General features: G+C 33.0%; 1 protein-coding gene across 1 annotated transcript; it reads left to right on the top strand.

Moving 5' to 3' along the window:
• Positions 1-3,411: 3,411 nt before the first annotated feature.
• Positions 3,412-3,923, top strand: LOC145106465 (uncharacterized). Its single transcript, XM_079043435.1, has one exon. It carries the CDS (start codon positions 3,538-3,540, stop codon positions 3,817-3,819), a length of 282 nt encoding a protein of 93 aa, XP_078899561.1. The 5' UTR covers positions 3,412-3,537; the 3' UTR covers positions 3,820-3,923.
• The last annotated feature ends 19,656 nt before the right edge of the window (positions 3,924-23,579 follow it).

The raw sequence follows: 23,579 nt of genomic DNA, 5'->3' as shown, positions 1-23,579 counted from the left end.
ATTGTATGCAAGACCATGGATCAAACCCTGACATATAGGTAGATATATATAGATAGTATGCTAGTTGTCTTTGTGATACTTTAATTGAAGTCCAGGAGGTGGCTCTTGGCACTTGTGTATAAGACCCAGGGTTTAAGGTTTTGGCCCCCTGACCTGGCAAGGAAAGACCATGATACGACTTGTGGCATAATGGCAAGACTATGGTTGGCACATAACATTCTCTATTGTATGTATGGTATGTGGTATTTTTGGGAACTCACTAAGCTTTGTACTTACGGTTCTTATGGTTATGGTTTTAGGTACTTTCGGTTCGGAAGGGAAGGCCCGACTTGATCGCAACACATCCACCCATGTTTCCGCAATATGATGATTTTGGGATTGTACTCTGATGACTGTTTTATTATATTACACTTTGAATGTTTGAATAAAAGATAATTGGTGTTTTGGTTGAATTAAAAATGAAATTTTTACCTCATAATTTTTGGGACGTTACAAGCTGCATCATGTGGAGGGTCACCGGCGAAGAGAACTGGTGGTGCGTGAATGTTTGGCAGGTAGGGGTTAATCGGAGATGGGTTGTCGATTAATATGAGAGAGATAGACGGTGGATTTGGGACCCATCAATATTTTAATAATAATATAAATAATTAAAAATAATAATTGAAAAATAAAATATAAAGAGCATTATAGTTATTTTCTATTGGGTAGGGACTTACACTGTAATAAAATCAAAAGGTAGGGACGATCCAAGTGCAAAATAAAAGTTAGACACTAAACGTGCAATTTTAACAAACTACAGGTACGATTTCAGTAATTTGTTAAACAATCAAAATACATATAACACAAAAATATGATAAATGGGAGGTGATATTCATGATAAAAGGAATGATAATAGGAGGACTGATGACATTTATATTAGGGTAAATTACACGATTATCACCGTCAACACCTCCCGAACCACCACCGGAAACCACCATCCACTACTACTTAACCAAACAAAACCAACTATGTATTCAACACCAAACAGATGGTGGAGCTCAATCTAAAACCCTAGGCGGCGACTATTGGTTCGGAACTTAGGCAACGACTATCGGTTCAGAACTTAGGCGGCAACGTTAAAGAACCCTTAGATAAGAACCGTGAGACGATGAAGGCGACAACGTTCGAGACCCAAAGACGATGAAGGTTCGAAACAACTCACATTAGAGACAAAAATGGTGCACATCGTCCTCCAAATATGTGAGCTTCGACGAACTACCACCTCCATCTCCTGATTTGCGAGTCCAATGAACCAACACTTCGAAATATGCAACCTTCAACGAACCAACACCTTAAAGAAATCTTAGATCGAAGAAGGAGGTTGTAATTGTTTTTATTTTTTATTTTTTATTTTTTTTATTTTCTCTTTTCTTTAAATACAAACTAAAATATAATTAAATTAAAAATAAAACAAGAAGGCATTATAGTTATTTTATGTATGGTAAAGGAAACAACATGCAAACTTAAACTAACAAGGGATGAAACATGCATATTTTAAACAAATGAGTGACGATCCAAATTAATTTTTGAAAATAAGAACTAAACGTGTATTTTGTTACATGCAAGAAAGACGATTGGTTTAGTTTAATCTTTATTTTAAATGAAAAGAGATAATTATGATAAAAGTATAGAATTAAAATATTTTTTTTTAAATAGATGGATAAAAAACATAAATAAAAATATCACCTTCTATATCATATCTTAGTGGTTTGCCTCACTTCCTGTGTAGTATGCATCTTGCAATTTATGGTATTTGTTAATTCTTTTATACGTAATGTATATTTATTGGTAAATATTGTTTCAATGTTAGAAAAAAATAATTATACTTCAATAAAGCTATACGTAGTGCATCATCAACTTACGTGTTGCGACGCATAACATGCATTCCAACACCACCCCTATGTTGCGTAAGTGTGACTTCTTGTAACTGTGGCTACGATCCTTCAAAAGTGAGAGGGAAAAACCTTTTTTCTATCTCTCTTTTTCTTCCCTGTGCTTTTTTTTCCTCTCTAACTCACTAGCTTGACCATTGAACACCATTTTATATACCTAATAAGAAGCAAGTGACTTATTTTTTGGATGATGTGGTACACCTTCACGGAAATGGTTGTCTTCCCTTATATATAACCTAACCATCTCAATAAAAATAAGAAGAAATAAATCAATGAAATACTAAAAGCAATGATTGCCTAGTCCTTGTGACAATTCTTTTTACAAAGTGTCTACATTTTTTTTTAATTTAATTTTTTTTATATTTGATATTTTTAATCGTTTATTGTCTATTTTCAACTAACTAATTTTGTTTAGGTGATATGACATGTATGTTTATGGACAAAAATATGCATCTAATTTTTATTTATGTGTAAATAATGTTAATTATTGATATGTGAATAACAAAACCGTTATAATAAAACTATATATATATATATATATATATATATATATATATATATATATATATATAATGAGAGTTAATGTAAAAAGGTAAATAATTTGTAATTTAAATGATAAAAAATATATCATTATTTATATTGATTTATAAATAATATGAAAATTATAAATGCTAATATATTTAAAAAAATCGATAAAAATAATATTTTAAAATATATATAGCTTACATTCATTTTCGTTTTTACAACTTGCACTTAGACCTACTAGTATAAATGTCTATACATTGGTGTGTAATTAATGGTATTTACGTCTCATTTTCCATGTTGAAAATGACTCACATCCCACACAAAAACAAATAAAGTTATAATCAAATAAAATGTGGAACGTATAAATGATAACGACCCAAACCTAATCCACAACGCAATCTAGAAATCAAGTGGGAATAGTCATGGGATAAAACAACCAATAAATATAATATTTTAACGTGCCGATTATACATACGATTTTTTATACTCATCTTTTTTTGTTGTTCACGTCAACGAATTCTTCCTTTAGTTTTGGCTTATCTCGTTTATAGGTCTTCATTAGTGTTAATGTTAAAGGTTTTATTTTTATATGCGACACAGTCATTCTTCGATGTATGTTTTAATAGAATGTCTAAAGTCTTTCGTTTCGTTGTAGTTGTCGCACAAGCATGACATGTTTAAAACATGTCTAATATAGTTTTGATTTCTGCATATAAATCAAATACTTGTATATTTGCAAATATATATTTTAAAATTAAAACTTATATATATTTTTTCAAACAGTTTAGTATTATTGTATTTTTTGTATAAAATTTTCATTTGTCAAGTTGGTGTTTTATTTAATATGAAATATAAATGCTCTTTGTTATCACCATCCTTGCGGTTTCCCTTTTTCAAACTAAAGCACGTTTCCGGTCAAATCAAACAACCTTCTCCTTCTTCTTCCTCCATACGCAACGTCAACGGCGGCTTCTCCCCTCTCTATAAATACCTTGCATGCATTCAAGTCTCTCACATACTTTCACTTCTATTACAAATTTACAACAACTTACATTAATCTTATCGGAAAAACTGCTCATACATGGCAATGGTGGAGTTTTCGTTCGAAGATGTGCTGATGAAGGGTACGCTTTTCGTGATTGTTCAAGCTCTGATTTATTTAATCCTTTCGAATTCGTCTGATGTGTTCTCGAAGACGAAGATGGTGAGATCGTTTAGCTTCAAACCTGCACGATCTGTTAGTATTCGCCGGATGTTTGCTGCCATAGCTGATATGCCTGCCGGAGGCGAGGCGTCTCCGTCGTCATCGAGAAGGGGGTTTCCGTTCTCTTCGTCGGAGGATGATTTTAATAAATTTGATTAGATTTTGGATGATGTTAGTGGGTGTGGGTGTATTCAATTATTTTAATCAATTCTTTAATTGTTTTATGGATATTTATTTCTAATGAAAATAAATTCATTAAATTTTGGATGATGTTAATATAAATTTATGCAAAGTTGCAAACTATGGTCAAATTGTGTTGCAATGAGACATCCAAATTTTTTAATACGGGGTATAACTGTACAAACATAATCAAACAATCGAACCATTAAAAAATCTGGGTGAAAAACATGAAGTTTCTTGACATTTCATTTTTTAACAAAAAATATCAAAATGATGATGAAAGACAGATCTTTTCCCGTCTTAGTCTCTCGGCACCGCAAATTAAAATTTACAGTTATTCTTTACGAGTTTATTCGCTGAAGATTCTTATTAATGAGTGATTCTTTTTCCAAAGCAAAATTAACATTTTTAAAAAAAAGTTATGTCCAAAATCATACTCCCTCCGTCCCAAAATTATTGTCCACAGACAAAAAACACATAGATTAAGAAAAAATCAATCATTAGTTTTGTCTTTTTGAATAAAATGACTCTCTTGCCCTTTTCTAAAACCAATGGGAAATGTGCGTTTGTAATTATTCAAGTTTACTTTATTAAATGTTAGGGGTAATATGGTAAATGTGTATATCTACTTTTGGTAGTGAACAATAATTTTGGGACAAACTAAAATAGTAAGGTGGACAATAATTTTGGGACGGAGGGAGTAATAAACATATAACAATCCCAAAGACTATTTTTTTTACAAAAATTAATAAGTTAATAAAGTAGTTATATTACAAACTAGGTTATAATCCGTGGAAACCACGGTATATATGTTTAAAATTATTATATAGACAAAATAATAATAGTAAATGTCAATGGTTCAGACACATAAAAAATACAATCACATCATAATATATTTAGAAACATGTGATGATTAGTGGTGATGATGTGAAAGCAAAATATAGAATTATGAATTAAAAGCAAAGAGTTTATCATATTTCAAATGAACTTTATACGGAGTACCAAATTTTTTTTGATAAAATTATCATCCAATGTTGTGAAAGTATAAAAGAAAACCGTAGGTTTTATTTTATTTTGGAAAAGAATCGTATTAAAATTGAGTTGAATGAATAAATTGGTTACGGTGGTAATGTTTGAGTTTCAATTGGAAAGTTATATAAAATAGTTTGATAAGTAATTATTAACTTACAGAAGTTTGTTGAGATCATACAATCGTAACTATTTGTTTTTTTCTTTTTGAACGGCAAAACATAACATTAATATAAAGGCCAACAGGTAGCCGGAAAAACAAACATGAATACAAAGGAAAAGAGAAAACAACCAAAGCCAATACAAGACACAAGAAACCAAACTAAACAAAACAAGAGGGAACTACAATTAAAAAAAACCACAAACAGGAAACCAAGCCTAAGCAGGACCCAACATACCAACACCATTTCAATGAACTAAAAGGCAACATCTATGAAGAAAAGAAAAAAAAAACAACTGTAGAATCACATAAGAACCAAGGGCAAAACCGTCCACCAGGTCAAAATAAAAACTCACCAACAGCTAGAAGAAAGCAAGAGAAAACCAACAAATGTACATCCCATGAACTATTAAGTAGTAACTGTAACTGTGAAGATTAACCATAACCACCCTCAACATAAGCATGCAAGACACAAGGGCAAATCTGCCACTAACATGCTTAAAGTAATGATAAAATAAATGAAATAGGATGTTTAGTAATAAAATGTTATTTTTGGGTGGCATCAAACCATTTCACATTTATTTTAATTTTTACTTATTAAAGTATTGTAGATTGAAAGTAAAATGTTATTTTTGGGTGGCGGATGTCAACATATACCCAATTATAACATCATACCTTAAAAGTAGAATGCTATTTTTGGGTGTCAGTTTTCAAGAAATACCCAATTATAGACATACATCTTAATATTTATTATCTTTCAAGAAATACCCAATTATAGACATATATCTTAAACCAAAAGAAACTAATAGATAAGGTATCAAAGAACATCTGAAGTTCGTTTTTTTAATTGCTTTTAAATAACTTAGGCTTATTATGGTTTTTAGGGATTATATTGTTCCTTGATGCAATTACTTGAGGTTGGTTTTTTTCATGTATTACAGAGGTTTTGTTATATTTGTTTATTTTATTTTATTTTTCTTATTAAAGCATCGTACTTTCAATGTACAATGTTAAATTGGCGTAAAAAAATAGGATATTGTTACTTTATTTATCTACAGTAATTTAACTTGACTTTTTTTTGATGAAGGGGTTTTTTTAATTGACTTGAAAAGGCATCCTTCGGGTTTTTGAAGTCTAATTGTCTCCAACGACAGACGATTCTAACCTTGATGGTGTACTCATCTTTGAAGAGATCCATGACTTTAAGGAGAGTGATACTTTTTGAATCCATTAATCTGTAGTCAGAAGCAACAATTTATTAGAAAATGCAATGTGGTAGATCACAGATATGTATTTCATTCCAAATGCATTCCTCTTGGTTATGTGTGTCATTACAGAGATGGTTAGCTTCAAGATAAAATAAAATTTTTAAGACATGTGAATTCATAAGTCATATATGTCAAATAAATATATGCACAAATAAATACCAACATATTAACTTGTATTCGCACGGAAAATATCTCAAAGAATTTTACAAAATAGGCAAGTTGTTGACAAAAAAAAGACATTTTAACATATTTATCAGAAAATAGCATAAAACTTTCAAATAATCAAATGTTTTTCTTCCATTTTCGTTATTATTTATTAAATTTCATGGTTATCTGTATACACTTTTAATCTTTATCTTTTGTTGTATTTGGGTTTTCCTTTTCCCTGAATGGGTTTTGGAATATTTGTTTAGTTTACTTGATAAGAACCATGAAAACCTTTCAGTGTTTTTATAAAATTTAGAAAATCATTAAAACAACATGAAAAAACAATGAATTTGTAAAACCATTCATCTACGAGCTTAAAACCTTAATTAGACATTTTATCAAACACTTAATCTACAATTTTAATTTATAGAATATTTACACAAACATAAAACTAATTAATAAATGTTAGCAGTTAGAAGGAACGAACTCACTACCTAAAATCCCATAAAAAGATGAATTTACAAAAATTTAAATCCCAATTCCCAAAACTCTGGAACAAAATAGGTAAATTAAAGAAAGATCAAACCTGTAAAAAAGCAATGGTGACTTGAGGTGAATTGGAGCAATGGTGGTGACTTTAGGTGAATTGGATTCCCTCTGGGTGGGGGAAACGAACTCTGAAACAGATCATCCCAACACATCCCGAAAACAAATATACAGATCAATTGCGTATAGAACTATCACACATGATTGTACTTAGTAGAATGGACCTAGAAATCACTTCATCACTTCACGGTTGCAACTCTTCCTCTCAAAAACCAATTTCCTAAACCGTCAGTAAAGAATAGAAATAAAAGATAAAATGATATGATTTCTGATCTAAAATCGTAGAACGTCATCTTCAACCTCCTGTATGAACGTGATCAAATACAATGTGGTAACCACAGCCGCCGTTGAAAGAAAACTTGAAGAGAAAGAGAAGTATTTTTATGAATGGGATTTAGAAAAGAAATAAATAAATTAGTTCCTGATTTTTTGGGATTGATTAGTTGCAAGATTATTAAAATTGAATAGAGCAGAGCAAGTCAAAAATTTTGAGCGGGAAAAAAGTTTAACGATGGTTTATATAATGACACGTGGCATCATGAAGGTCTAAAAAAGGGACACGTGGCGGTTTAAGGAGTCTTTTATTAAGAATAGATATTACTATAAAAATAAATAAACAAATTAAATGAATAAGATGCCTTTTATTTCCTATTTTGAAAAACAAATATGCAAAAATTGCAAACCTTTTATTGTTTCCAATGCATAATGACATCAAATATACCTAAGGTTTTAAAAAGGTCGTCACCGCTTCGTCATGACACGTTATGGTTCCAAAGCTTGTATTTGAAGTTACGTTTTATCAAAATGTCGTCTTAACTTATATATATATATATATATATATATATATATATATATATATATATATATATATATATATATATATATATATATATATATATATATATATAGGTTATAATGTGGATAGACAACTATTGTGCGGACGTGTGGACAATGTTATTTTTGAGAATTACTAAGATAATACGTTGTTTAGTAATACGAATACGTTCAACCTCACACAACTATCATCATTTTCATTCATTCTCACTAATTCTTATTCATTTTTGTTATCACACATCGTTTTTCACTCATTTTCATTCTTATAAAATATGACTCAATAAACATTCTGACCACATTATGCCAGAATGAGAATAATAATAATAATAATAAGTCTATAATAACCTTATAGACGATTTAATTAGTCAGAATGTGTGATAATGACAATAGTTATGTAAGATTGAACGTATTCATATTATCAAACAACATATTTTGTTTGTCATTTCCACAGAATATGACTGTCCACACGTCCGCACAATAGATGTCAATCCACATTTGAACCTAGCTATCTCTCTCTCTCTCTCTCTCTCTCTATATATATATATATATATATATATATATATATATATATATATATATATATATATATATTAACAATAATGTAAAAAATATATAAAATTATTAATTATATACAAAATTGTCGTCTTAAGTCACGTCTTATAAACGACGTAACTTGCCACGGCTCGTAAAAGCTTGAGGCTTGACATTGCCACCAAAATCACACCTAATGTTATTTAGAACCTTGAATATATAAAAGAAAAAAAAAGACAAAACTGCAAATTTAGTCCTTGTGGTTTGCAAAAATCTTTGAATGGGGTCTAAAAAGTTTCCAGCTTGCACAGAAGGTCCAAAATCAAGGTTTTTCTGGGTTTTTAGTCCAAAAAAACTTGAAAAGACGATTATACCCTTTTAATTATTTTTTTACAATTATTCTAATACCATTTTGTCTTAAAAATTAAAAGAAAAGAAATATATTATCCCCCACCCACCCATACGTTTTTTTTTCTTTCTCTCTCGTTCTCTCTCTCTCTCTCCCTTCACCAGTTATGCATCTCTGGCGTAGGAGGAAACTGGTGGAACTAGGAGACCACCAATCGCCACCATTAAAGTACTCCTCCTCTTCCTAATCTGCTCACCGATCTCAGCCAAACACCCCCCCTTTGATCGTTACTGCTACTGCTTAAATCCACAGCCTACAACGAGAAGGGAAGCAGTCGAGTGGAGCACCGGAGCTACCCCTTCCTCTGTGGCGATTGGTCAAGGAACACCACCCAAACACCCCTGACTCCTTCACTACCGACGATGAGACAGGAAGCCACGACGGGCCTGTCGGAGACGTCTACTGCAGCCCCTCCTATTGAAGAAGAATAACCCAAATGCTTCCCATGCCCACTGATGTCGATGGATCGAAGACAACAACCCCCGATGAGGTTTTGCTGTCGATGGATCACGCCGGAAAACCGACCATCTGGGTTTTCAATTTTTTCTCGATTTATTGTGATTGTGTTCAGTCTAAACCATATTCCATTTGGGGGTTCCATAATTTCACTGCAATAAGACGGTTTGCATAGAAATTGAGGTTTGGATTGATTTAAGTGTATCAAGATTTTGAAGGATACATCATTGAAAAGAGGGTTTAATAGTGATTCCACTATTGCTCCATGTTTTCATCCTTCTGTTTGAGATCCCACCACTGCTACATGTCGGAGCTTCCACCACCGATACATGTCTAGAGCTATCGCTGGAGTTGGAGAACTCGTCAGTGGGTCTTGAATCCAGAGATGAAACCCTAGTAATAGTCGTAGAAGCCCAACTCAGTGGCACGAAGAACGGAGAAGGGGAATTCGTCGATGGGTCATTAATCTCTGATGAAAATACACTGTGTATGTGTGTGTGTGTGTGTGTGTGTGAGAGAGAGAGAGAGAGGGAGAAGTATCAGTGGAGGGAGGGAGGGAGAAAGAGACGTAAGAGAGATAGAGTTTTACCTATTTTCTTATTATTATTATTATTGAAATGTTAATAAAATGTAAAAAAAATGTAAAAGTAAATAAATAAGGGTATAACCGTCTTTTCAAAAAAATTTGGACTAAAAACCCAAAAAAAAACCTTGATTTTGGATCTTCTGTGCAAGCTGGAAACTTTTTGGACCCCATCCAAAGATTTTTGCAAACCACATGGACCAAATTTGCAGTTTTGTCAAAAAAAAAAACATGAATAGAGACATGCCACAACATCATACATACTTATAAAGCTAACATTTTTTCTTGAATCTCATGCATTTGACACCCCCATAAAAATTTGCCAACACCTCATGCATTTGAAACCCCCACACCCTTTCACCTTCAAAGTAATTAATCACACATAAATCCCATTCCAAGAAAATCACACACTATATAAGTTCAACACCTCATGCATTTGACACCCCCACACCCTTTCACCTTTATTATATATGTAGTTATATTAGTACATTTTTCTTACAAAAAGTCGTCATTTGGTTGAAGATATTATGATTCAAAAGTTTTCATATAGTTGAAGCATTCACGATCCAAATATGATGATTTGAAGAAATGAGTTATTCGCATCGATGGTAATTGTAATATGATTTTTTCTTTCAACCAAAACAAATGAAGTTTTTCTATTCTTTCTTTATATTAAATTTCTCATTTGATCTTTATATGTGATTTGTATGTATTACTCAATCTTGAATGTGACTCTCCAAACATCAATGTTTTGCTTGGAATATCTTTCTCATTCTTCTTTTTCAAGAAAAACATTTTGATTGCAGGTTATTGAAGAATTGTCATCAAGTTTATATGGTTGAATGATGTTAAATAAAGAAAGAAGATTCAGAAAACGGATATATGTTTTTTTTTGTTTGAGCAAAGTAGACGAATGTTAGTTTTTTCTTTTGATTTAAACGTATATTTATGTAACATTTTTATTTATATATTCAACCACCCAATGTTCTTATTTATTTGATTGTAGTTGTTCTGTTTTGATTATGTTTATTTTCTATTACTTTTTTGTTGGGTTATCCTACACAACATATTTACAAGACAATATTTAAAAGATAACATTATTTTTAACATTTGATATGTAATTATGATGACTTATTATGATATGTTCTTCATATGAAAGTAATTTATCTATATTACTACGACAAGAATTATATATGACATTTACGAAAATATATATTATATGTGATTTGTTTAACATATATATGCACCTATGTATGTTATAAATTTATAATTAAATATCTTTATGTTTAATAATTGAAGGGATTAAAATGATGCATCAAAATCAATTATTTAGAAGAATAAAATAATAATAATAATAATAATAATAATAATAATAAATACATATTTCCAAGTAACTTATTCAGTTGAAACTCACACTACAACTCAAAAGTTTTTAACTTATGATTATTAATTAGTAATGACTAATAAGCTTTTATTTTCCTTTCTTTTATAAGGTTGTAAAGTTTTGCTTATTAAAAACATTAATGTATTTGAAGAGATTTGTGATTTAAATATGAAAAGTTAATATAAATGTTATAATAAATGTTTTAGTGTTTTTATGTTATTAAAAGTTGTAGTGTTTATTTTTCATATTTTTTATTATTCGTTGTATATATATCTTTTTTAATACTAATGTATAATAGATGTTTTTTGTATTTTTATGTTACTAAAAGTTGTAGTTCATATTTTTGTTCATACATTTTGTTACCTGTTATATATAGATTATCATACGTTTTATATATAATTTACACAATTTTAAACGATTTATAAAATTATCAAATAATTGTATATATCACAATGACTTAAAAATCAAAACTATAATCATCATATCATATCATACTATATTATAAATGAATTTTTTTTTCTTTCACCACATTTATTTGAAACTCCCGACTTTTCATATTTCCATACAATATGCTTAATTTATTAACTTAAATAGGCTTTTAGTTGTAAACATTATCATAAATGGAAGAATTTGTGACATATCAATATGATATACTTAATTTGTTAACTTCAATATATAGTTAAATAAATAACCTATATTAATATATCAAATAAGCTTAAAAATTTAGTGTAAAATTTAAAACCTAAAGTAAAATATCAAATAATGTTTAAAAAAATTCAATATATATTTTTTAACTTAGTTAAAAGGAAAACATTAAATATAATAATAATAAAAGAACCTAAATTGATGAATCGAGTTAACTAAAAGGTGTCTGAAAACTATATTCTAACAATATATTTTTAACATGCACCGCGCAACGCGCGAGAATTCGTCTAGTTTAATATAAAGAGATTGGGAAAAATCAAAACCCTTCATATTACAAAATTTAATGAGAGAAAGAGAGTACTCTCAAAGTTAGAGAAGTGATTGCATACATAAAGACCTCCAAATGCCACAAGGTAACTCTCTTAAGACAAGAAGTTGGGTGAGGGTATGGTTCTCGCCAAACAAGATTGTGAGATTAAGGTTTTAGTTTTTGATGTCTTTTGGAAAAAAAAAATTGTAAATTTATTTGTGATGTTTTATAGAAGTTTTAATATATTTGAAAATGAAATCCCTAAAGTCCTATTTATAGCCTTAGATTTCTTCCTAGGTTTAATCCTCCATCCTATGTGGGATGAAGTAGATTTCGAAATTCCCTCTTATCGGAGATTTCGTCCACCTCAATCTCATAAAGGGTTCTGGAATATTCCTGATTAATCAACTATTGATTAATTGATATTCAACCATTTAATTAATCAAAATGTTAATTAATTCCAAAAATATTTACCAATTAGTTTCTAATTAATTATTAATCCATAATAAATAATAAACTAACTTCTTCTTTATTTGTTCCATTTAATTTGAGTCTTGAGGGCAACATTGGGAGGACATTGTTATTATTAGAAATATTTCCAACACTAGCTAGCTCTGATACTGCATGTTCATATGGTAATATCAACAAATCAATACCTATTCTCACAATCGTTACACACACCTCACATTATGGGTAATAATCCAGAAAGTCACTTTATAAATAAAGACATTATAAAATGTTAATGCCATTTTTGTGCCCTTCGCGATATCTTCGAGCATTTAATTATGCCATACCCAAATTTATGGTTAAATATCTACTTTCTTTTGTTGTAGGTTTTTTATTGGTTTCACTAAAAAAATCTAAAATATTTTTTACATTATATGTCGAATTGTTTTTCTTTAGAATGTCACACAATCTTTGTATAAGGGGTTCTTAATAGTATATATTAACTACCAATGTGTGTTTCTGCCAAACAACCTTAAGTAATGTTGATTTTGGAGTAATGGAGTTTAACTGGTAGATATTAACTACCAAAGTGTTCTTAATAGTAGATATTAACTATCAAGGTGTGTTTCTGCCAAATAATCTTCGTATACTGGTTTATTTGTATCCTTAAGTAATGTTGATTTTGGAGTAATGGAGTTTAACTAGTATGTATATTAACTACCAATGTGTGTTTCTGCCAAACAACCTTAAGTAATGTTGATTTTGGATTAATGGAGTTTAACTAGTAGATATTAACTACCAAGGGGTTCTTAATAGTAGATAATAACTACCAAGGTGTGTTTCCTTCCAAACAATCTTTGTATACTGGTTTATTTGTATCCTTAAGTAACGTTGATTTTGGAGCAATGGAGTTTAACTAGTATGTATATTATCTATAAATACTGAATATGTAAAGATACACTGTACTTTGTGTTCCAAAAAATTCATCAACTAATTTTTTAGGACTTCTAAAAAGTGATGTTGATTACATTCAAATTCTTGAAAATGGGTATAAAAATGGTGGTAGAATAGGTGCATATGTTGACTATTCTAATTAAACTCTGACATTGGATTGTATAAGAGAGAGCATAATAGGTGTACAAAGTTGATATTAAGAAATCCGTATGATGCTATATATGGGTGATGTTGGAAAATTGGGTTTAATCAACTTTAAGAATGCAATTTTTCCCATATTGAGCATGAATTCCAAACCCTAAACATTATAAAGAGGACATGTGTTTATATGTTCGTGTTCTCCTCCGTGACACATTCATTTGGGTATATCACACATCCAAAACGAATTTAAGATGAATGATAAATTGTATATTAAAGTCAGGTGTTTGGAGGAAAATAACAAATAGGTTAAATTTGTTTTATTTCATCCCATATAGGTGAGAGTATGAAAAAAATGAGTTTATAACTACAAATGCTTTTTAGCTTTGTAAGTCTTATCGCATAAAGGCTCTCTCTTGCGTGTGCAGGGGGTTGCAAATACAAAATCAATTTGGCTTAGGTTAACTGTAACATACATGTTTTGAAATCGTGTTTAAAGTAAATAATATTATGAAATATTATGTGATATTGAGTATTGAGTTCTAACAGATAGTTTTTACTAGAAATAAGGTAAAACTATGTTTAGAATCACTCGGAAAATATTAGAAGTCTTATGAGATTCCACTTAAAAGTTAAAATATCGAAATTTAACGAAAATATAAAATTTGAAATAAGTAAAATTTTATTATTGAAAGTTGTAGATAATCTCGTTAGAAACATTTAGGCGAAAACTTCATCGAAATCCGAGTTATAACGAAGAAGGTATGACCAATCGAAGATCCGCGACAAAACCGACACGGTGCTGAATGACGTAAAAAATGAGTTTTTGATAAACTACTTTTTAACCTTAATGATCTTAATGAAAGTCGTAGTATTCGTTAAACCGAGAATTTTGATAAAAAGAACGCCAAAATCTGACTTCGTATGAGGAAGTTATGATTTTTCTAAGTTTAAGCTTAGCAGTAGACAGCTAAAAACTCGAATTTTAGATCGAGTGATTTTTAGCCGACACAACCTAAGCGAGAATCGAAGGTCTCGTCAATAGTAGTACAACGGTAAAAAGTCTGACGAAAACGGACTTCAGATGAAGAAGTTATGAATTTTTAACGGATTTTCCTGTCCCGGTCTGTTAAAAATAATAATATTAAAAATAAATTCAAAACTATCCGACGAAGTCTAAACGAAAGTTGTAGAGCATAATTTTCCCTACGCGTGCATATAAAGAACGTCGAAAACGGAGCTCGTATGCGAAAGTTATGGATTTTAGAAGTTCGGGGCTCAAAAATCGAGAAAATCCTTGAAAACCGAAAAGAATCGCAGGGCACAGATTCGGCCAAGTCGCCCTTCTCGCATGCAGACGCGTGTCCGAGCCGGAGAGCCAAGCGATGAGAGGTCCAATAGCCATCCGACGCGTGTGCGCACCCCCCGTGTCCGAAGTAGCTGCGTCATCCGACCAATCCGAAGCGCACACCTGTTCCGACCCTCGCATCTGAGCCTCGCCCTTCTGCCGCGTGTCCGAGCTTCGCTGCAACCTGGCCCTTCCCTCTTGCTTCGGATCCGAGGCTCGCACCTATATAAGGGGTGCGAGACCTCCCGGGTGAATGTTAGAAAATTGGCAAATTTCACCCCTAAACTTATATTTCTTCTACTTCCACTTCCCCCGAAGCCCCAGGATTATTTCCAACGCCCGAAACACTCCCCGAAGTTCCCGAGAAGCCCGGAAAATTTATCTTTTCGGTTTCGAAGCCCAACCCTCGCATGGCCCGGTTTTCAAGAAAACTCCCGGTTTTCAACGAAGAAAGCTAATTATAGTAACGAAGTGCTGCCCAAATTACTATTTTAACCCCCGGTTATTTCACGGCAAGTTTAATATATAGGAACAATTATATGTTATGTGTTATATGTGCTATGTGCTTTTCCATGTTATCATCTCGTGTTATTATTTCTGCTATTTTTATAGCAAGGCTATACCTCTGACCACGAAGTGTGTGACATAGGCATCACTTGGGTATTGGTATGTACCGTTGACCATGAAGTGTATGACATAGACATCACTTTGGCTTCGGCAGTATGCTAAGATAAGGCTGAAAGCCTGAATAATCTAGTAAAATGATGTTCCTGAGTATTTTCTGTGCCACTTGTGCTGAAACTTTATTGATTATATATCAAGTATGGAAAGCTTGTCTCATGATTCACATATGTCTTTGTTGTTTCTTGCTCCTCTTTGCTTCTGCCATGTTGAAGTATATATATGGCATAACGTTATATTGTATCTATTATTGAACTCACTAAGCGTCACCGTTTACCCCTGTCAATGTTTAACTAATTTGCAGGAGATAAGCATCTAGTATAGTTATATACTGATAGAAGATTTTTGAATAGTTTGAAACTATAGAATCCTGGGAAGTTATGTAATATATAACACTTTGAAATAGTTGGTTTGTATCCAGTAGTTTGCAATCACTTTATCAATATAAAATATTGTTTTTATGAATATGCATGTAGCATGTTTCGGAGTAACAATTGTCAAGTATGAAAGTGTGGGTCTTTCAATCATGGTATCAGAGCAGTGGTTTAAGTGAACTAAATTCCACGGATTGGTATTTAGACTTAAACTATTGGAAGTTCAATATATGAACTGAATCATTGTAAGTATATGGATACAAACTTTAGGAAAGACTTAAGTAAAAGTATTAGGTAAGGATAAACCCTAATATATTCTAAAATACAATGTTACTCCATATTGCAGAGCAATGGCTGAACAGGTTAGTAGCCATACCCCTGAGGTTGGTGGAGGTCCTCAACCTGAGGAAGTGAATACTCCAGTATCTCCTCGTGAGGAGCGACTCTTAGGTAAACTTACCGGCGTTATTCGACAGACTCTCGAAGAACACAAAAAGAATGGTGATAAAGGAAAAAAGAAAGCCACTGGAGAATCTTCAAAAGGGGAGGTGAAGCGTCCCTCGTTCAAAGATTTCAAGAGTAGTGGTGCTACAGAGTTTTCTGGTGTTCTTAATCCCATTGTTGTTCTTACCTGGATCCAGAACACAGAGAAAGTGTTTCGTATCTCTCATGTGGATAATGAAGACAAAGCTAACTATGCTTCTGCAATGCTCATCGGAGAAGCATTGGTCTGGTGGGAAGCAACATATGAAGCTCTCAACGAGTATGACCAGGAGAATATACCTGGGAGAGGTTCAAAACTCGTTTGTTAGGGAAGTATTGTCCTCTAGATATGAGGAGGAGATTGGAGAAGGAATTCCTCGAGCTTAAACAAGGAGGAATGACTGTGAATGAGTATGAAACTCAGTTCAATCAAAAAGCACGGTTTGCTGTAAAGTATATTACAACTGAAGCTGAGAAAATTCAGTTATTCTTAGAGGGACTACGACATGAAATCCATGATTTTGTAGCCAATCGGGATGTTCTGTCATTTGATAAAGCTGTTGAGTATGCTCGAAGGCGTGAGCATGACTTAGAGATACGTGGTGCCACTCTTAGTGTTCTGAAACATCCACGTACTGAAAGGACTGCTCCTGCTTCCCCTATTCCACCAACTCAATCCGTTCGATCTGAACCTAGCAAGCAAGTACAATCTCAGAGTGCTTTTTGTGGCCGCGGCAGGTCACAATCTTTTTCTCTTCAGTCGCCAGCTTGTCGAAATTGTGGAAAGAATCATCCGGGCGAATGCAGAATAGAGGAAGGATCTGTGGTCTGTTATGGATGTGGAGAAATAGGCCACAAGAGGCCCGTATGTCCAATGAAAGGTGTTACATGCTTTGCATGTGGTGTTACTGGCCACAGGAAGCGTTTCTGCCCTACTCTTACTAGTCAGATGACGGGAAGTCAAGCTTCTGTTCAACAACCGGTGAGAAGTCAAGCCCCTGTTCAACAATCAAAGGGTACTCCAACTAAAAAGGAGGAGGTGCCAAAAGCTAAGGGCCGTGCATTCCAGATTACCTCAGAGGAGGCAGGCGAGGACCCGAATGTTGTGACGGGTACATTTCTTGTTAACTCTAGACCTGCTCACATCTTATTTGATTCTGGCGCCTCAGATTCTTTTGTGTCTTATGAATTTGCGCATTCCTTTCAAATTGCTTGCTATGTACTCGCGCAACCATTTCACGTAGATACTGCTAGAAGTATATCATTACTTGCCGATAAAGTCTATAGGAATTGTGTTATAGAAATTGAAGACTACAACTTTCTTGCTAATTTAATTCCTATCTCCTTGCCCAACTTTGACATTATTCTTGGCACGGATTGGTTGTCAAAGAACCACGCAGAACTCTTGTGCTATGAAAAGATAGTACGTATTCCCATTGAAGGGGAGAATCCTATTTATGTCTATGGTGAACAAGGAACCTTAAAAATAATGTCTTTCCTCAAAGCTCATAAATTCATATCGAAAGGGTGTTCTATCTATCTGGCCTACACAGTCGATGTCTCAAAAGAGGAGAAGAAAACAGTGAATGATGTTCCCATTGCTAAAGAATATCTAAATGTTTTTCCCGAAGAATTGCCTGGACTTCCTTCGGACAGGCAAGTAGAATTCCGAATTGACCTTGTGCCTGGTGCTGCTCCGATTGCAAAGACTCCTTATCGTCTTGCGCTAGCTGATATGAAAGAAATGATGATCCAACTGCAGGAACTACTTGACAAAGGTTTCATTCGACCGAGTACCTCTCCCTGGGGTGCTCCGGTACTGTTTGTCAAGAAGAAAGATGGATCGATGCAGATGTGCATTGATTATCGTGAGCTGAATAAGGTGACTATCAAGAACAAGTACCCACTACCTCGCATCGACGATTTGTTCGATCAACTTCAGGGTGTTAGCTATTTCTCAAAGATTGATCTAAGATCTGGCTATCATCAGTTGAAAGTTCACGAGTAGGATGTACCGAAGACTGCTTTTCGTACTCGATATGGGCATTATGAATTCCTTGTCATGTCGTTTGGTTTAACAAATGCTCCTGCTGTATTCATGGATATGATGAATCGGGTATGCCGCCCAATGCTCGATAAATCTGTCATCGTATTCATTGACGATATTCTAATCTATTCCAAGTCTGAAGCTGATCATGCCATTCATATTCGTGTGGTATTAGAACTTCTTCGAAAGGAGAAACTATATGCTAAATTCTCGAAATGTGAATTTTGGCTTCGTCAAGTTCAATTTCTCGGCCATGACGGTGTATCTGTCACACCCCAAAACCGGAACGGCGGAAACGTTCGGGGGTGGAGGACGTTATGTTCAGTATCACAACAATGCAAAGTAGTAAACAAGCAACAACATCATCCATTGCATTAATAATATAATTTAATACAAGTGTGTTCTGTCAAGTTATATAGACACCAAAAATATAAATCAAAATAAAAGATGAGTCTTGAACGAGCTCCATCTTCTCAAAACCTAGCACCGGTACCTGTCTACTGGTGACCTGAGAATACAAGTTATTTTGAAAGAGTTTATCAGCTTTAAAGCTGGTGAGTTCATAAGTATATTAGTGTCTGTATTTGTATGAAAGTGTTTGTAAGTCTGAATGTATAAGTTTGAAAATGTTTGTAAAAGTTTGTAATTGTTTGAACTCCCCTAGAAAACCCTATGTTTCCTACTAAAAGTAGCCTTCTACCAAGGCATCTAGTGTCTGTGTGTGTGTCTCTTGTAAGAGTATGTATTTTCCCAAATCTGACTATCATTAACCAAAAATATAGTTTTTACATTATTGTTTATTGTGTGAATATCACAAATTGAATGCAATGGGAAAATGAAATAGTACTGTAGTGTTGTATTAAGTAACTACTGCTGTACTAACTACCTTAAACCAATTGTTATTTAAAGTACCATGTGATCGGCCTGTATCCTGCTACCGACTATGAATACGACGATGTAAGACGTCGGAAAAATGACGTTTGGCACCCGTAGACTTGCAAGTCCCACTGTAGCGAGCAGCAAGGCGTAGGATAGTCAATCCAGTATAGATCTATACACAAACTCATACGCTCCCCACTTAAGGAGATTCTGGATACAAAACGGGCCATGACAGGTAATGCCATGCCCCCGTTACGTGGCTCACATAACTGTAGTAATGTTCTTGTATATGTATGTGCTACTTGTATTGTGTGTTCTCCCCCTATCTAGCATGTATGTATGTTCTCTCTGTATGGTATTGTTTGTTTCTCATCATAGTATTCTCTATCTGTATGTTATTGACTCATGTATGAACTGACTCTTTGTATGTTTCATTGTTCTAGTAATAGTATTAGTTGTTGGATTAGTGTCTAAGTCCATAACTATAATTGGTATGTACTTGACCCGACTCGGCATGGTCCATTTGGGTGTCATGGCATCAGAACATTTGGATAGACCGTTTATGAGGAAAAGACATTTTGTGACATATTAATATATTATAAATTCTAATATATTAATATGAAATCATGTTATTTAATTAGTATTGATCAAGAATTAATTTGGACTTAATTTAGTGATCAAAAAGAGACTAATTAAATATATGGGGATTGATTGTGTAAATCATTCATTCTTATATATGTGGGCTTATGATCCAAGATTCTATTATGTTGGGTTTAACCCATGTGGTGATCCATGGATACTCCATGGAGGTTAAAACCCATGGAGCATAAGGAATGGGTAAAGTCATGAGTTACATGGTGTAACCCTAATAGCCACACTATATAAGAACCCCTTTAGTTCAAGAAATTGGCACTAGTGATACATATTTTGAGGGCTAGCCGATTTGAACATGTATGTCTTCTTCTCATGGTTATTCCAAGAGTTCATGATGTTGTGTGAACCATTTGAGGTGTCACACTTGGGGCACTAGGCTCTCAAGCTTCATGGAGTCAAGCAACAACAACAAGGTATGTATTCTATCTATTTTATTATCCTAGTATCAATGTTTTGGTATGCTAGTTAGGATAATACCTTGGATAATCATATTTGTATGTATAATAGAGAAAACATAGATCCAAGGTATTTAGGGTTGCATGTACACTTAGGAGTGTTAGAATGCTCACAACCCATCAGTGGTATCAGAGCCTAGGCTTGTTTTCAATTATACTTGATGCAAATTGCTGAAAATGCTGAAAAAGTCGAATTTCGGGCATTCTGGGCACTGGACTCGCCGAGTCCACTAATGAACTCGCCGAGTCCATGAAGAAAATCATCCTACTCGACGAGTAGGAGCGCCTGACAGCATATCTTCGAGTTTTTTTGGCTAGAAATGGACTAGGAACATTACCATAAGCTGTTTTTGAACCTATAATCATGTTTTTGATGTGGTAATGTTCATACTAATCCAATTTCAAATATAATTGTCAATAGATTCATGTTTTGTATTAGTTTAGTGATTAGGCTAATTACATGAAAAAGTTTGATTAAATTATCTTGTTCTTATGAGTTGCTTAGATTAATAGAAAAGTTAATTGATTATGTGTTTTCAATCCATTTTAATCTAAGAGTTGATTCTAAAATGTGGTTTTGTAACTTGTCCTCAAGTTATATGAAAAGTCACATTTAAGTTTCATAAAACTCATAAAAGTTGGTAATGGTTACAAAAATGAAGAGTCTTGTCCTCAAGTTATGGAGGTTCAATAGTCACTTCATTAAGTAATAAAATGTGTAACCTTAATTAATTCCATAAATTACAAAATAAAGAAAAGTTACATTCTTTTATTAGTTTAAAGTCTTCCATAACTTGTCCTCAAGTTATGGAACTTGAAGAGTTTTTTTTTAATTAAAACTACTTTAAACACATAAGTTATGGAATTAATTAGTTTTGAATAGTTTCAAAACTTGCCCTCAAGTTTTGGAATTTGAAAAGTTTTCTCTTATGAATACTTTAATTCCAAGATAGCCCTTAGAATTTTAAAAGTTAAAATTCAAACCCTTATACTATTATTATAATTTTAATTATATAGATATGTATAAGATAAAGTCAATCTTACCGTTAGTAGGCCTCATTCACGAAGCCGGTCTATAAGGGGGGTATAAGGTTACTGCCTATAAAATGGCAGTTTAATGGGTGTCCACTCTCACCCACCGCTTCCTTGACTGGTGGAGGGTCGTTAGCCGAACGGGTAGGAAAGGACTATAATTCTCACTTCATTAAAAGTATTAATGATAAATACTAAGTAACTAAACACTTGTACATTCCCAATCTTAGTTACTTAGGAAAATGTGAAAAGGTGCTAACCCATGAAATTACACTTTGTACCTTACCAAGTCATTAGTGGAGCGTGTGTGGTTAACCGGCACACTAATAAGGACTAGTAAGAGTGGCAAAGGGTAACTTGACTCTATTATAGATCGGTGGAGCGTGTGTGGTTAACCGGCACATCGATTAGGTGATAAAGTTAAGGGTACCAAGTCAATTTGCATGGTTATTCACACCTTGTTTGTGATCCTCGACATCCCAGTCACAAACTTGAGAGGGCACAATCGAGATTCAAACATGCCATTGAAAGTTCAATGTATCTCAAAAGATCTAGGAGTTTCAAATCCAATTAAAACTTAATTATATTTCGTTTTTCATGGTGGAAATTGGTAAATCGTCATTTACCTACCTTCAACTATTTTATAACTTGGATTACGGCATCCCTCTTTTAGTTATAAATAGGTTGTTGGGTCCTAGCCTTAATATTTCATATTGGGTGTTATATTAAGGACTTTAAATCAACTCTCTTGAATATCTCCCAAAAGATGATCTTCCCAAATCTCTTGAAACAAGCTTTCCTAAATGAAGATGATGTCCCATGGAAATCATACTTCTTTCACCTCCTCCAATTATTCTCCCTAACCCACAAGTTCCTGAAAAGTTTAAGGTCACTCAAGCAAAGGTCTATATGTAATCACATCTTGGAGATGTAGTCAGATATTGACAAGCCGGGAGAGTTGTGTGTCAAAGTCTTGAGAAAGTTGGTGACTCAACTATTTTCTAAGTCACATAGTGAGTTCCTTTGGGACTCCTATGAAACAGACTATGACAAGACCCTTAATGATCTTATCTATTTGTTAAGATCAACTTCCTAAAACTTTATGGACATTGACAATGATGACATTGTATATCCAGTAAAGCTCTCTCTTCCCAATGGAAAGGGATCGTCCATAGTCAACTCGGTTGACCAAATGGTAAAGAGAACGGCTAAGTCTGAGATAGTCCCATTATCAAGGGTCTATTGACAAAGAAAGGGGCATTGGTTGCGAAGCTGCCAAATTTACCTAAGGATATTAAAGTCAATAAGTTTGACTCTACTTCGGGTAAAGTCCACTATCTAACTCTGCTAAGTTTCTATTCTGAGATTCTTGATACATGATGTGACTGGGTCACATGTTGATGTTTTAAGAATCAAAGAAAAAGTGAAGAAACTTAAAGAAAGAATATGCTGAATCTGATGGCATAGATGGATTTCTATCGCATAGTTTGAAGATCGGATTCTTGAGCTACTTCTTAAGAGTTATGATATATTGCTTAGGAATAAATAACAACAAAGTTTTCATGTGCTTTTGCATTGTAAGGATAGTTTTTCCGCAAAGTTTTAAAATAAAAGAATTTTTTTTTTTGATTTTATTTATTTTAAAATATCCTTACAATGGCATTTGTGAAAACTTTTGTTGCTTATAAGATTCCATTAAGAGCAAGAGTGGAAATATGAATTTGATTCTTTCATTTGTGGTAGTGTCTAAATTTACCAAATAAGGAAAGATTCTCATCACCTAAGTTTCAGTTGGATAGAAACTTGGAATCATGCAAGTTGTATAGCATGATGAATAAGAACTTTCAAGCATTGGAAAAATTAAGACTAAGTACTTGTTCACATG

This window comes from Lactuca virosa, chromosome 1 (genome assembly GCF_052849685.1).
Source record: "Lactuca virosa cultivar CGN04683 chromosome 1, Lactuca_virosa_CGN04683_v6, whole genome shotgun sequence".
In the NCBI taxonomy this organism is placed as follows: domain Eukaryota; kingdom Viridiplantae; phylum Streptophyta; class Magnoliopsida; order Asterales; family Asteraceae; genus Lactuca; species Lactuca virosa.
The sequence above is the reverse complement of the archived record's forward strand: the minus strand, read 5'-3'. Positions and strand labels throughout refer to the sequence as shown.